We start from the raw sequence: 12,661 nt of genomic DNA, 5'->3' as shown, positions 1-12,661 counted from the left end.
ACAAAAAGGAAGTTTGACATTGGTTTGACATTCCTACTGAGAAACATAGTTTTAAATTTTCTTTTTGGAGCTGCTTTGATAGGGAAACCCCAAAGGCAGCAAAGGGCCCAGGCAGGAATAAGGATTAGGTCTCACCTTTTATTGTGCACTCTGCCATGTGAGAAACCTGGGTGCCCACAAATTCTGACAGACGCACCATTGATAGCATTGGAATGGGCTGCATCTCTGGTTTGGCAGCTCTCTGCTAACAATTGCAAGACTCTCTAGAGAGTGGTGACAACCACTGAGAAGACTACTGTAAGGGAGCTCCCTGCCTTTCAGGAGACTTGCAACACACGTCTCATCCCACCCAGTGCACAAACTGTTTACCCTGTGGCCATCTGGCAGACAGTATCAGTGTCAGTGCAAGAGAGGAAGTGTTTTACTGTCACTTCTTTACACTACAAACCATCTAAGGCCTGCACTAATGCACCTGGGGACAGCTGTGGCTCAATGGTAGAGTCAGTCATCTCTTAGCCAGAAGGTTGGGGGTTCAATCCCCAGCTCCTGCAGCCGCTTGTCTGATATGTCCTTGGGCAAAACACTTACTGCTCCCACTGCATCATCACGGCGTGTTAATGTGTATGAATGGGTTAGTTAATACTGATGGACACCTCTGCTGTCAGTGTGTGAATGGGTAGGTGTTACATGCGGTGTAAAAGTGCTTTGAGTAGTCTGTACAAGGCTGTACAAGCTCATGCTCAATTCCATTTACCTTTTGCCTAATAATCAGTCATCTGCTTTTATGGATTTGCCATTATTCACAAAAATCTGCCATACAATACTGTGGTCATTTGTCATGTTTCTCTTCATATTTATAGTTCTGATCCCAAATCAGAAAGAGTGGAATCTACTGTGGTCATATGAAGAAAGGTCCCAGGACCCTTAAATGTGCATAGCCCACTCGAGGGATTAGTTATCATTTTCATAAAGATTAAGTTTACGATTATGTTCTGTCATAGTTAAAATGATCTGTTGGTGATCAGGGATCATTATGTTTGCCCCGACACCTTTCCTGTTCAAAATCTACTTATAACATGTAGTGAGCTACTCTTGAAAGGTGCTATATAGATACACTTTGTTTACTTATTTACTGATTCGACTTGGCAAACTACTGAAAATAAACCTACTACCCCAATGATAGATGTAGTTGAACAACTGTTTTAATTGAACTACATAAATGTGGTTTAACATACTAGTCATTTCATACTGAAATGTTTCTGTGACAGCCAAAACAACGTTTGTAGAGTAATCAGTCTCAGATAGTCTTTAGACTGGTTCATAAAAAACAATGAAACAAGCTGGTTTCTCAACTTACCTCACTGGCTCATCTTGTCCCTTTCTACCCTAATAATATCAAACTTCTGTATGGTTTACTTGTGTATTGTGCACCTCTTACCTCCTTCATGTTCTAGTTAGCTGCTGACAAGTTGCTAGCTGTGTGTTTGCAGACTGCACTGTTTATGTTTAACTGCATAGGGGTTTGTTGTTGTTGTAATCATGTGTGTTCCCCTGTGGTTGAACTCATGCTTGCCTGTCTATGCCCAACAGCAGGGAAGTTGGGCATATGTGAGAAGACGCCAGCACATATGCGTGCTGGCGTCTTCTCCTCATCTTTTAAAATGTGATTTTGGACTGTTATAGAGTGCTCCGCTGCGCTTCAGCTTTGTTGCGGAGGAAATGTAGCTTGCCATGACTACTTAAGAAATAAAACAGCTAAGCTACTGAAAAGCTATTTGATTCCATGATTCAGTAGCTTCCACAAAGCTACTGAAAATGTAGTTTAAATACTCATTTGTAGTGATGTTACTGCCCAGCTCTGGCTAGGCATATCATACAAAGCCTGTGAACGAATTTATAGGCCTTCCACCAGTTAAACAAAATGAAATGAAAACTAAGCTTTGTTGACAAAAAATGACCCGTTTGTATGAGATAGAAAGTCATAAATAATGAAGTCACAGTAATGAAGAGTCCATCAGATGAAGGGCTTATGTGCTGAGAATTACACTGAACGTGTGTCTTGTCTCTGTAACTGTCCTTTGACATAGGCCGCTGTTTGACCACCACTCCTCCATTGCTTTTTCCTGTATGTTTGATATTTGAGATTGTTTTTTTTTTCTTCAATAGGAGCATCAAACAGAGGCATTAAACACCTACAGATCTTGTTGTGTACCCACATATTATTTGCTCTGTGTCGATCCAAAAGTGTCCACCTGATGCAAGCTGAACATTGCCCTGGAGTCCCATACATTCCCATACAAAATACCCCATGTTAAAGCAGAATTAACATGTTTGTAACCTAGTTCCAAAGTGACATTTGGCCAGAATTTCTTAATAGAAACACACTGTACATGGGGTGAATGTTTTATAACTCTGATTTGGTTTTCTGAAGTATAAGGGTAAGGGTCATAATTAGGTCGCGGCTAGGCTGACTGACTGAGGCGGGAGCGTTGTTGTAGCTGTGCATCTTTGGAAGGGGCTTATGTGTCCATTTCCAGTCAATAGTTTGCATCAACATTGAGTTGATGAGTGTAAGATCTCCATTGATCTGTGTGAGGAGCATAACTTCAATAAACATTACCTACACCCTCCGCATGCTAACTTTGATATGATTTGTTTTCCATTGTATATTTCAACAACATTTTTCTCTGAATTTACTGCATGGAATTTTCATGCCAGACAGTTTTGAATATAGTTTTGTCAAAGTAGTTGAGTTGTCAGCCAGTGAGCTTCAGTGTGTATGTATGTATGTATATATATGTGTGTGTGTGTGTGTGTGTGTGTGTGTGTGTGTGTGTGTGTGTGTGTGTGTGTGTATGTATCTACTGCTATATTGTGTTTAAAGCAACTGTAACGACCGAATTTCCCACTGGGATAATAAAGTATTTCTGATTCTGTATATATGTACATGTACCTATATGTACTGTACGTGCGTGTATGTGTGTGTATGAATGTATGTATATATGTACGTATGTATGTATGGGTATGAGTCTGTGTGAGTGAGAGATTAGACCAGGACTGTAGGCTCTCTGTATAGCACTGACAGACACAAACCAGCTGCCTGCATTCCTCTCTCTCTCTCTCTCTCTCTCTCTTGCTCTCTTTTTCAGGCAACTTTTTAAGGTTGATGTCCCCTCCCCCTATTCAGACATGTCCCACACATTCTTCTGTAATGCTATATATATACTGACCTATAAGTCTGAAACATCAACACATAAAAGAAAAAAGGCCGGCGCGGCTTAATGAAGACACATTAAAACAATAGAGTAAGCTTGTTTCTTTGCATCAGTGTAAATGTAGCACCTTTTACAGCTTGCTTCAAAGTTACTATGTTTAACACAAATGACTTATGTGATGTCATCTAACCTCAGTCAGTCAGAGATTGAAGACATCCTTATATTCCCCACAGCAAACCACATCCCTCTTGCACTATGTGGGAGTGCTTTACTAGCCTTGTGTATGTATGCTTTCTCCATTATTGTTGCCATGACTACCTGCTCTGTAAATGCTAGCTTCACATTGAAGACATACCGTTTTACATTATCCTAGAGTTTTAGGTTAAGAAGAAGAACTGGTGGTGTGTAACCACTCGACTAAAGTAATGCATTTAACCTGTAACAAGGAGGACTGAAGACTGGTGGTGCTAGCACTGCTAATGTTAGCCACACTATGCAACCAATATGGCATCGTTTACCCGCTGACACTGTGTTAAACAATTTGAGCAGAATTGTAATCTTTTTTTGAATCTTTTTTAAACTTTAGACTAGTTGATTAAATTGAATTTTAATTTGTGTGTAACTTATTTAATATGAGCCGCTAAAGTAGTTCTTACATAACAGCTAAAAGTAAAACAGTTCCACTGTCATTAGGCCTTTGTACTTTCACACTGTATCCACCACAGCATGATATTGATGTCCCAGTGTGTGTTTGCACAATGTTTGCACTTTGCGTTTTGGCATGGTGGAAGTGCAGGGCATGTAAACATACAACGAGATCTTCATTACCGATTGCCACCGCCCACCGGAACAACTTCACCCCACCTTTCTGCCGCCTTGCATTACACATTGCAGATGAGGTATAACAGGGGCATAAATATTCGCCTTGAACTGACAACATGGAAGTGCCATGTGTCTCAAGCCCTGGCTTCATGGGTTTACTTGAAATCATACAAAGATTCACAGAGTAGCTCTGCATTTGGTAAAAGTAAATACAATAACTAAAACTGCTGTACACATGATAAATAACAACTATGACCAATTCAAATAACTTCCAATTTATATATAATATACAGTCCATGTAGATTTCAGCAAGACCATTAACTGACCAGGTGGCTTAAGATTTTAGCTCACACCTGAAAAACACTTCACCTTGGTTAGACCGACTTGGTCAGCCAACATGTCCTGTAAACCTTCTTCAAATTTAAAAACCTCCAAGGCCAAACAAAAAGTCTTGTGTTTTTCCACCTCTACTCCACATCCAAATAGTTGCTCAGTGTTGGGTTTCACACGAGCTCAAAAGCTTGGTGGTCACACTTTTGGCTATCCTCGAACTGAGCAAGCACAGTCCGAGCCTTCAAAATCTTTATTTTTTTTATTTTTTTATCTTGGTCTACTGTAAATATACTTGATGTTTGTGTTACACTTTTTTTCTTCAGCAGATGTCCAGATGCATCAGACTGCAGTTACAACAGTGACTGACTGTCTGAAAACCTCCTAGGCTGCCCACATCTGCTTGACCACTGCAGACATTATTTACATAAATACACACAGACACACAAACAAACAGCTACAGTTAACATGATGAAGTGCAACCATTTGACCTGTTGTGGCCACTAACTGCTGCATTACAGACTGCAGAGAAAAGAGGTTAGAGTGATTCAAACCAATTTTAAACACCATCAAATATCATTTCATCCCATTTTTTCTATTAATTTAAATAAGATGTTTTAATGTGCATGCTGTAGCCTTGTCCTGGTTTTGAAAGCATTTAAAGTAGAGTTGTAGAACAATGTCAAAACAAGTTGATAGAGTTTACTCATCTGAACCCAAGAGACTCTCTTAAACTGCAGTTTGTCTTGGTTTTTCAAACATTGTCATTGTTTTTACTTTCCAGTTTGATCACTTTCACTGCACTCAAACCAAATTCAAACACTGCTGGCAGATATTCTTTTGCTGAACGCTCTTAAAACATAAAGCTCACTGCCTATATCCCAATACAACAACAGGAACGCTTAGTGAGTATCTTCTGCTGGCTACATTCTGAATAAAAGATAGTTTTGCTCCAGAATACCTAAAAGTAGGGTCATATTCAGTTTGTCCCTTTGTTTTGACAATGAAGCTTCAAATTCCTCTGAGATTAAATATTACTTTGGTGTAAACTGAAGTTGCCCTCTTTTTTAGAAGAAAAGGAAAGAATGAACTGCATCAATATTTATTTAATTAATGACTTGTTATTAAATCAAGAATTTAAATTTAAATGTAATACCAAGTCGGAACAAATGTAGAACGAATTTTATGAGTACACCATAAGTGTCAATCTCTTAATATCAGCCTTTAGCCTGCCATCAGGGTGAGATTTTATTATCTTGCAGAATATGAACCAATTGCTAAATGACAGTGTACCATAGACAACATAAAGACTTGGGAAATTAAACTTTACATTAAATCATTGTTGCTCAAAAACTCCAGATCAGTCAACTGGCTAATTTTGATCTAATTTGTCCTTTTCTTTATCGACCATTTGGGAACTTTTCTGACTTTTCCCTTTGGTTCGACTCTACTTACAGCTCTGTCTATACTTCTATGCCCCCCCTGCCCTTTTCAACTTCTCTGTTCTTCCTGTCCCTTCCCCCACCCCCTTTTATCCAAACTGGGTGGAAACAAGCCAAATGCTGCAGGGCCACCAAAGGAACCTCCTACAACCTCACACAAGGTTGCCTGTGGTTAGATCGATCATGCTGTCAATCCACATCACTGCAGCTTCGGTTGTTGATGCTTTTATCCTCTCAATGATAGAGATCAGTTGTGGGGTTGCATCTGATTCTTTGCCATGAAAGTCTTAAAATTGTATTTAAAAAATAAGAACAAACAGGTAGCCTACTTGCTGCGGTCGAATGGTTAACAAAATTCAATCTGGGCTTCAAATGTTCTGCCATGATTGCTCAGTGTTAACATGTTCTGCACATAGTGAGTGACTGTGTTGATAGATTCTGTGTGTTAACGGAGAGAGCTCAACTTCACAGCTGCAGCGTTTTGTTTGTTGCATTCTAGAGGGAAAAAATAACGACAAAAAAATATATAGCGTGTTGCCCCCTAAGTAATAACTGTGATACAGCTTTCTTTTAGGCTATACGAAGTAAAGACCAATCAAGAACGATTCCTGTAGGAAAACAAACGCTGGGATAGGCTGAGACGTGACCCGGTTTCAAGGCGCCCTGCGTTCTGTCGAAGGGTCTTGTGAATGGAGGGGGGCGCCTGAAAACCGGTGGAATCTGCACTGAGTAAGGAGAGCGAACCCTCTGGTCCTCCAGCCGCTCAGCATGTGAATCGACGCTCTGTGTGAAGTCAACTCGGAATCTATGGAAATGTAAGAGTTTTGTTTCTAAGTTCGCAATGTTTCTTGTTTCGCTCCGAAGCAACGACGCGTGAATCTTCATCGCACGGAACAATCGGAGTTTGAATCAGTTCGCGCAAATGGGACTTTAAGTTTTTTTTTTCTTTCTCTCCAGCGGATTGGGGAGTGAGAGCGGACTGCTTGGAGTCACTTACAAAGACCATGAAGAAGTCATGACACAGCGAACGTTTCACTTCAATTTGTTTTCGTGAAAAAAGACGACGGACGATCACGGTGACTCCTGCTTGATGAACCGGGGGTAAAAAAAACCCAAAGTTGAGACAGTTCGCGTGGGTTTTTTTGTGTGTTTTTCGACCGTTTTCAACTCGCCCTACTTGGATCAAAGTTTTTCTTTCCCTCCCCCCCCCTTCCTCCTCCTCCTCCTCCTCCTCCTCAACTATGGCGTCGGCCAGGTCCACCGCTGGCTCTGTGTTACTGCGGATCATGTGGCTGGTGTGCGGGCTGTTGCCCTCCACCACTTCTGCTCAGCATTACAACAGCGAGAGTGGGATATCGGTTCCGGAACACGGGTTCTGCCAGCCCATCTCCATTCCGCTTTGCACCGACATCGCCTACAACCAGACCATCATGCCGAACCTACTGGGCCACACAAACCAGGAGGACGCCGGACTAGAGGTGCACCAGTTCTACCCCCTGGTGAAGGTCCAGTGTTCTGCCGACCTGAAGTTCTTCCTGTGCTCCATGTATGCCCCGGTGTGCACGGTGCTGGAGCAGGCCATACCCCCCTGCCGGTCTCTATGTGAGCGGGCACGGCAGGGATGTGAAGCCCTGATGAATAAATTCGGCTTCCAGTGGCCGGAGCGTCTCCGCTGTGAGGCTTTCCCTGTCCACGGGGCCGGCGAGATCTGCGTGGGTCAGAACACATCCGAGCCCAGCAGCCCGGCCTCGTCGTCGTCCCCCTACGCGCCCGTGCCCGTGACCCTCCCCCCACCAAACGGCGGCCGATCCAACCAGCGCCCGCCCCAGCACAACCAGTACCACCAGTTCTCCTGTCCCCTGCAGCTGGAGGTGCCGTCCTACCTGGGCTACCGCTTCATGGGGGTCAAAGACTGCGGGGCCCCGTGTGAGCCCACGAAACCCACCGGGATCATGTATTTCAGAGAGGACGAGGTGAAGTTCGGCCGGTTGTGGGTTGGAATCTGGTCCATCCTGTGCTGCGTGAGCACGCTGTTCACGGTTCTGACCTACTTGGTGGACATGCGGCGGTTCCGGTACCCCGAGAGGCCGATCATCTTCTTGTCCGGGTGTTACTTCATGGTCGCGGTGGCCTACGCTGCGGGGTTTTTCCTGGAGGATAAAGTTGTCTGCGTGGATAAATTCAAGGACGACGGCTACAGGACTGTGGCGCAGGGCACTAAGAAGGAGGGCTGCACCATCCTCTTCATGGTGTTGTACTTCTTCGGCATGGCCAGCTCCATCTGGTGGGTGATCCTGTCCCTGACTTGGTTCCTCTCCGCCGGGATGAAGTGGGGCCACGAGGCAATAGAAGCCAACTCCCAGTACTTCCACCTGGCAGCATGGGCCGTCCCAGCGATCAAAACCATCACCATCCTCGCCATGGGCCAAGTGGACGGCGACGTGCTGACCGGGGTTTGTTTTGTCGGGATCTTCAACGTGGACTCTCTGCGGGGCTTTGTGCTGGCTCCTCTTTTCGTCTACCTGTTCATCGGCACGTCCTTCCTCCTCGCCGGCTTCGTGTCCCTGTTTCGCATCCGCACCATCATGAAGCACGACGGCACCAAGACGGAGAAGCTGGAGAAGCTGATGGTGCGCATCGGCGTGTTCAGCGTGCTGTACACGGTGCCGGCCACCATAGTGATCGCGTGTTACTTCTACGAGCAGGCCTTCAGGGAGCACTGGGAGCGGACCTGGCACATGCAGACCTGCAAGCGGTTCGCGGTCCCCTGTCCGGTCCACAACTTCGCCCCCATGACGCCGGACTTCACCGTGTTCATGATCAAATACCTGATGACTATGATAGTCGGCATCACGTCGGGATTTTGGGTCTGGTCCGGGAAAACTCTGCAGTCATGGCGGAGGTTCTACAAGCGCCTTAGCAACGGTAACCATGGAGAGACAACCGTCTAAAGTTGAGATGATGAAAAAGGTACTAAGCGACGGAGTTTTGGATAAAACAACCTTGTAAATGAGGTCTATAGCTTTCATTTTAATATTATTTTTGGACACATTTTTTAAGTTGGATTTTTAAAAATGTTTTCCTGGTTGTGACAGCAACTCTAGCTTTGGACTAACAACTACAGTTCAACCTTCTTCTTTTTTGTTCGTCATTGGACTGCCCGCACTCCTGGCTTTTTTTTTTTCATTTTTGGGTTATGAACTGATGTGAATGGCCATACTGGTCTCTGAACTGTAGCCTAAAGCCAGGCTTTTAATGTTAATTTGTTACTTTTGATATGAAACTGCCTACACATAAACTTCAATATTACAATTTGAATGTACTTTATTCTACTTCTTGTAAGGACTTTTTTGTAGATGGGGGGTGGGGGATGAGCAGTGCAGATGTCACAGCTGAAAAAAAAAAAAAAAGAGGTCAAAGAGTTGATCCCTAAATGAGCCAGCTTGACTGTTGATTGCTTTATAGGGGACGCCTAGAATATTCATTTAACTTTAAGTGTTTAGCTAAATACTCATTCTTCAATAATTGTTCCAATTGCAGTAAACAATCTCGGCTCTTCTAATGGGGACTAATGCATCACAGTGCAGCTCTTGTGCCAAGTTGATGCCCAAAAAATGCCTTTTTTTTAAGGGTTTCAGAAGTTTTCAGACTGTTGAGTAGTTGCTCCTGTGTTAAATGATCACTCCAAAGGTTAATGAAGTTATGTTTTGGTTTGCACAGCCATCCTTAAGGTTATACGTGTGATATAGTTTGATTCACTACATAGTGACCTGTTTTAAATAGTGAGACCACACACTCTCTCTCTCTCACAGGCCTATCTGCATTGAAGAACAACAGCTCATTGTTTGTCTCTGTGTGTGGTCTCCAAAATGTTGGATCCCTTATCAAAAAGACTTTCAAGCTTTTAAGACATCCACTGCGCTGTTTCAAGGATCCTGAATAAATCCATATGGGATGGAAGTGGTTGCACAGGACTTTTGATGTTCTATCCTTTAAAGAGATGACTGCACATAGTCAAGCCTGTATTCTACCCTTCAATTTCACTTCATGTTCTCTAAGCAGACTCGACATTTAACGTGTCATTTGTCCGTTTCTTTAAACAGGATTTATGTTTCTGGTTCTAAAAAGTAAAACATCAGGAAGGAGTTTAAAGGTCAAAACTGAGGGGGTGCTATTTTTTTACTTGGAGAGTAGTGGACAAACACTATGCAGTGTAAAGCAGAGGTGGAGTGTTTATTCTAGGACTGTATCTCTGAATTTAATACAGAACATTATAACAAAACATTTATCATATTTGTAGGTAAAGTTGAACATCCCCATTGTCTTTTCATTTGTTAAGGAGAATAATTGTTTAAAATAATAGGACATATTTTTTTAATATTACAAAATAAGCAATTTTTTTACCACAATCTTGTTACAGCATAACCCCAAAGGTATATGTCAGCCTGCTTGTTCTTTATGGACTGAAACTTGAGTAGTTTTGATGTATAACTATAAAGTATGCAGTCATTAAAGTGAGAAAACACTACATTTAAGATTTCACATTTTTTAATCCAGCGTTGCTTTTTCGTGCACTGGTGTTGTGAAATGAACCTTTTTAAAATAGTGGAAGGCAGCTCCTGATTGGCTTGAGCCTTTTCTGGTGACGTCAACTATTTTCTCTCCCGACATCACATCATGATGACAAATGGAAACGGACTGCAGCAATGGGGGAAACTTGTAACACGATGACCTTATAAACCTGGTATTCTTGTTAGTTTTGATCTTGAAGTGGTCAATATACTTCTATTGGAAAAGAACACCACGATCCGACCCTTATAGGAAACTCAGCACAATATCTGTTCAAGGAATGTTACATTTTCCATGCAATTGTATGTACCTCAAACCCTGGTTATAACTAGTGTGTAGGATTGTGTTTTGGGAACAGGGGGAACACTTCACTATCCAGTGATTCATCTGTCATTCATTGTGTTTATTCCTAACACCATTGTGAAATGGTCTTCCAGGAGCAGAGGATGACAAAACTACAATACCAGACTGATTTGTTTGTCTTGTAAATTGGTTTCAGAAGGAATATGTGTGTGTTATTGGAACTTATGCAACCCACCGAGTAAACACAATTTGTTTTTACAACATTTTGTATTTATAGGTATTCTCATTTTTGCCTCTTTTAACCTTTTTTTTTTAAATGAGATAAACCTGTTGTATGTGTACAGTTTTAATAAAAGCAATACGGTTTGTAAATTTTGGACCTCTGTGGTTTGTGTTTACAACCCCAGGTGTATTTTGAGCTTGATTGTGAATTTTCTGGTAGTTGACAATACAATCCCCAAAACAAGACCTCTAAGTAGACTTACAAAACAAGTACGTGTAGTCGGAGGTCACATTGTTGTGTCAAAATATAAAGTGTTTGTTGTGAGATAATATCAGTAAAGGTAATAGCAGGGCACATATTAGATATGGCAGAGTACTTTTTTTTTAACACCATCTAGCACAAATGTGTCCCTCAACGCTTTCACTTACCACCTAACTCTAATGGTATGTCAGTGAAAATACTTGACACATGACTTTATACACTCACAGCGCACAGGCAACATCGTGATGCTGGTTAGCAGGGCGCTTGAGCAACAAGTAAACAACACAAATCCTAAAGCCATTTAATGTTACTGACAATAATTTCATACCCTTCATTGGCGTCACTATTCTGTGTTACTATATGTGTGGAAAATTGTCCGCAGGTTTGCTGCTGTAATCATTTCAAAACAAGCTGTTTTGGTTAATATGTTCTTTATTTGCCATTCAAGGTTAAACTCAATGAAGGTTGCACATATTTACATTTTGTTTACAAATACAAACATACATACCAGAATTTAATTGAAAGAGTATGTATTATATTTTTATTCCACAACACATCTGTTGAAATCCCATTCTACTATATATGAACATTATGAGTTAGTTTTTTATACTGCACTGCCCTCTGCAGGCAGATGTATAGTACTACACACATTCTACAATTGAACAACTACAATTGTAAATACTAAGTGGAAAAGAACCTCTGCTGATGATGACCAGAGAGAAAGGAAAAGACTGATGATGATGTCATCTTTTCTAGGCTTACCTAATGAAGTAAAAGCACAGCATTAAAAGTGAATCAACATTTTTTTTTTAAAATAAGTTCTGTGTCTGTGTGACTGGTGATATTATGACTACATATGGCTGATACTAAACAGCAAAATAACACTCCGATTGACCTCAGTCAATTTTGAATATGTAACTTTCACTAATGAACTATAAAATGTGTCAGTGCAGCATCACATATATATATATATATATATATATGTGTGTAGTCTAAATGTATGGCAAAATAGTGTTAAGGTTAACCCAGTAAGCAGTTGGATTAGATGTGTTTGCCATCACCCAGGATGTGAAAAAGCAGCTTTACTTATAAGTCATCCCAGATTTTTGAAAGTTTTATACCTTTTTTTTCTTCACATTTTGCCATAAAAAAAACGTGGTTGTCACTCTGCCTATGTACTTTTATGTTGAACCCCACAGCAGCGTTCTATTTAGCTGGATGTGTGAATACATTGTTTGAATCAACAACAAACTCAAAGAACAGTTTTTGATCATAAATCATCAACAAAATGATCCCAAAACAGTCTTTTAGTTCAGCAATTGTTTTTTTTTTTTCTTAAATAATTAGTTTTCTTAAACAACAATAATAAAGTAGGCTCCAGTCATAACCTCTTTAATACTAGTTTTGTTAAGAATGATGCAGAATAAAGAATATTTTAGGGCTTGGTGGTAGAGGCAGACGTCTTTAAAGGTTGTTGGATTCATCCCAGCTCCTTT

The 12,661-nt window shown here is 41.4% G+C and overlaps 1 protein-coding gene across 1 annotated transcript; it reads left to right on the top strand.

The window, feature by feature from the left end:
- Positions 1–6,518: 6,518 nt before the first annotated feature.
- On the top strand, positions 6,519–11,053 carry LOC132987224 (frizzled-7-A-like). The gene is made up of 2 exons (XM_061054127.1): positions 6,519–6,624; positions 6,767–11,053. The coding sequence occupies exon 2, from the start codon at positions 7,051–7,053 to the stop codon at positions 8,758–8,760; it is 1,710 nt and encodes a 569-aa protein (XP_060910110.1). The 5' UTR covers positions 6,519–6,624; positions 6,767–7,050; the 3' UTR covers positions 8,761–11,053.
- Positions 11,054–12,661: the final 1,608 nt, after the last annotated feature.

The sequence above is a fragment of the Labrus mixtus genome, chromosome 13 (genome assembly GCF_963584025.1).
Source record: "Labrus mixtus chromosome 13, fLabMix1.1, whole genome shotgun sequence".
NCBI lineage: Eukaryota > Metazoa > Chordata > Actinopteri > Labriformes > Labridae > Labrus > Labrus mixtus.
The sequence above is the reverse complement of the archived record's forward strand: the minus strand, read 5'-3'. Positions and strand labels throughout refer to the sequence as shown.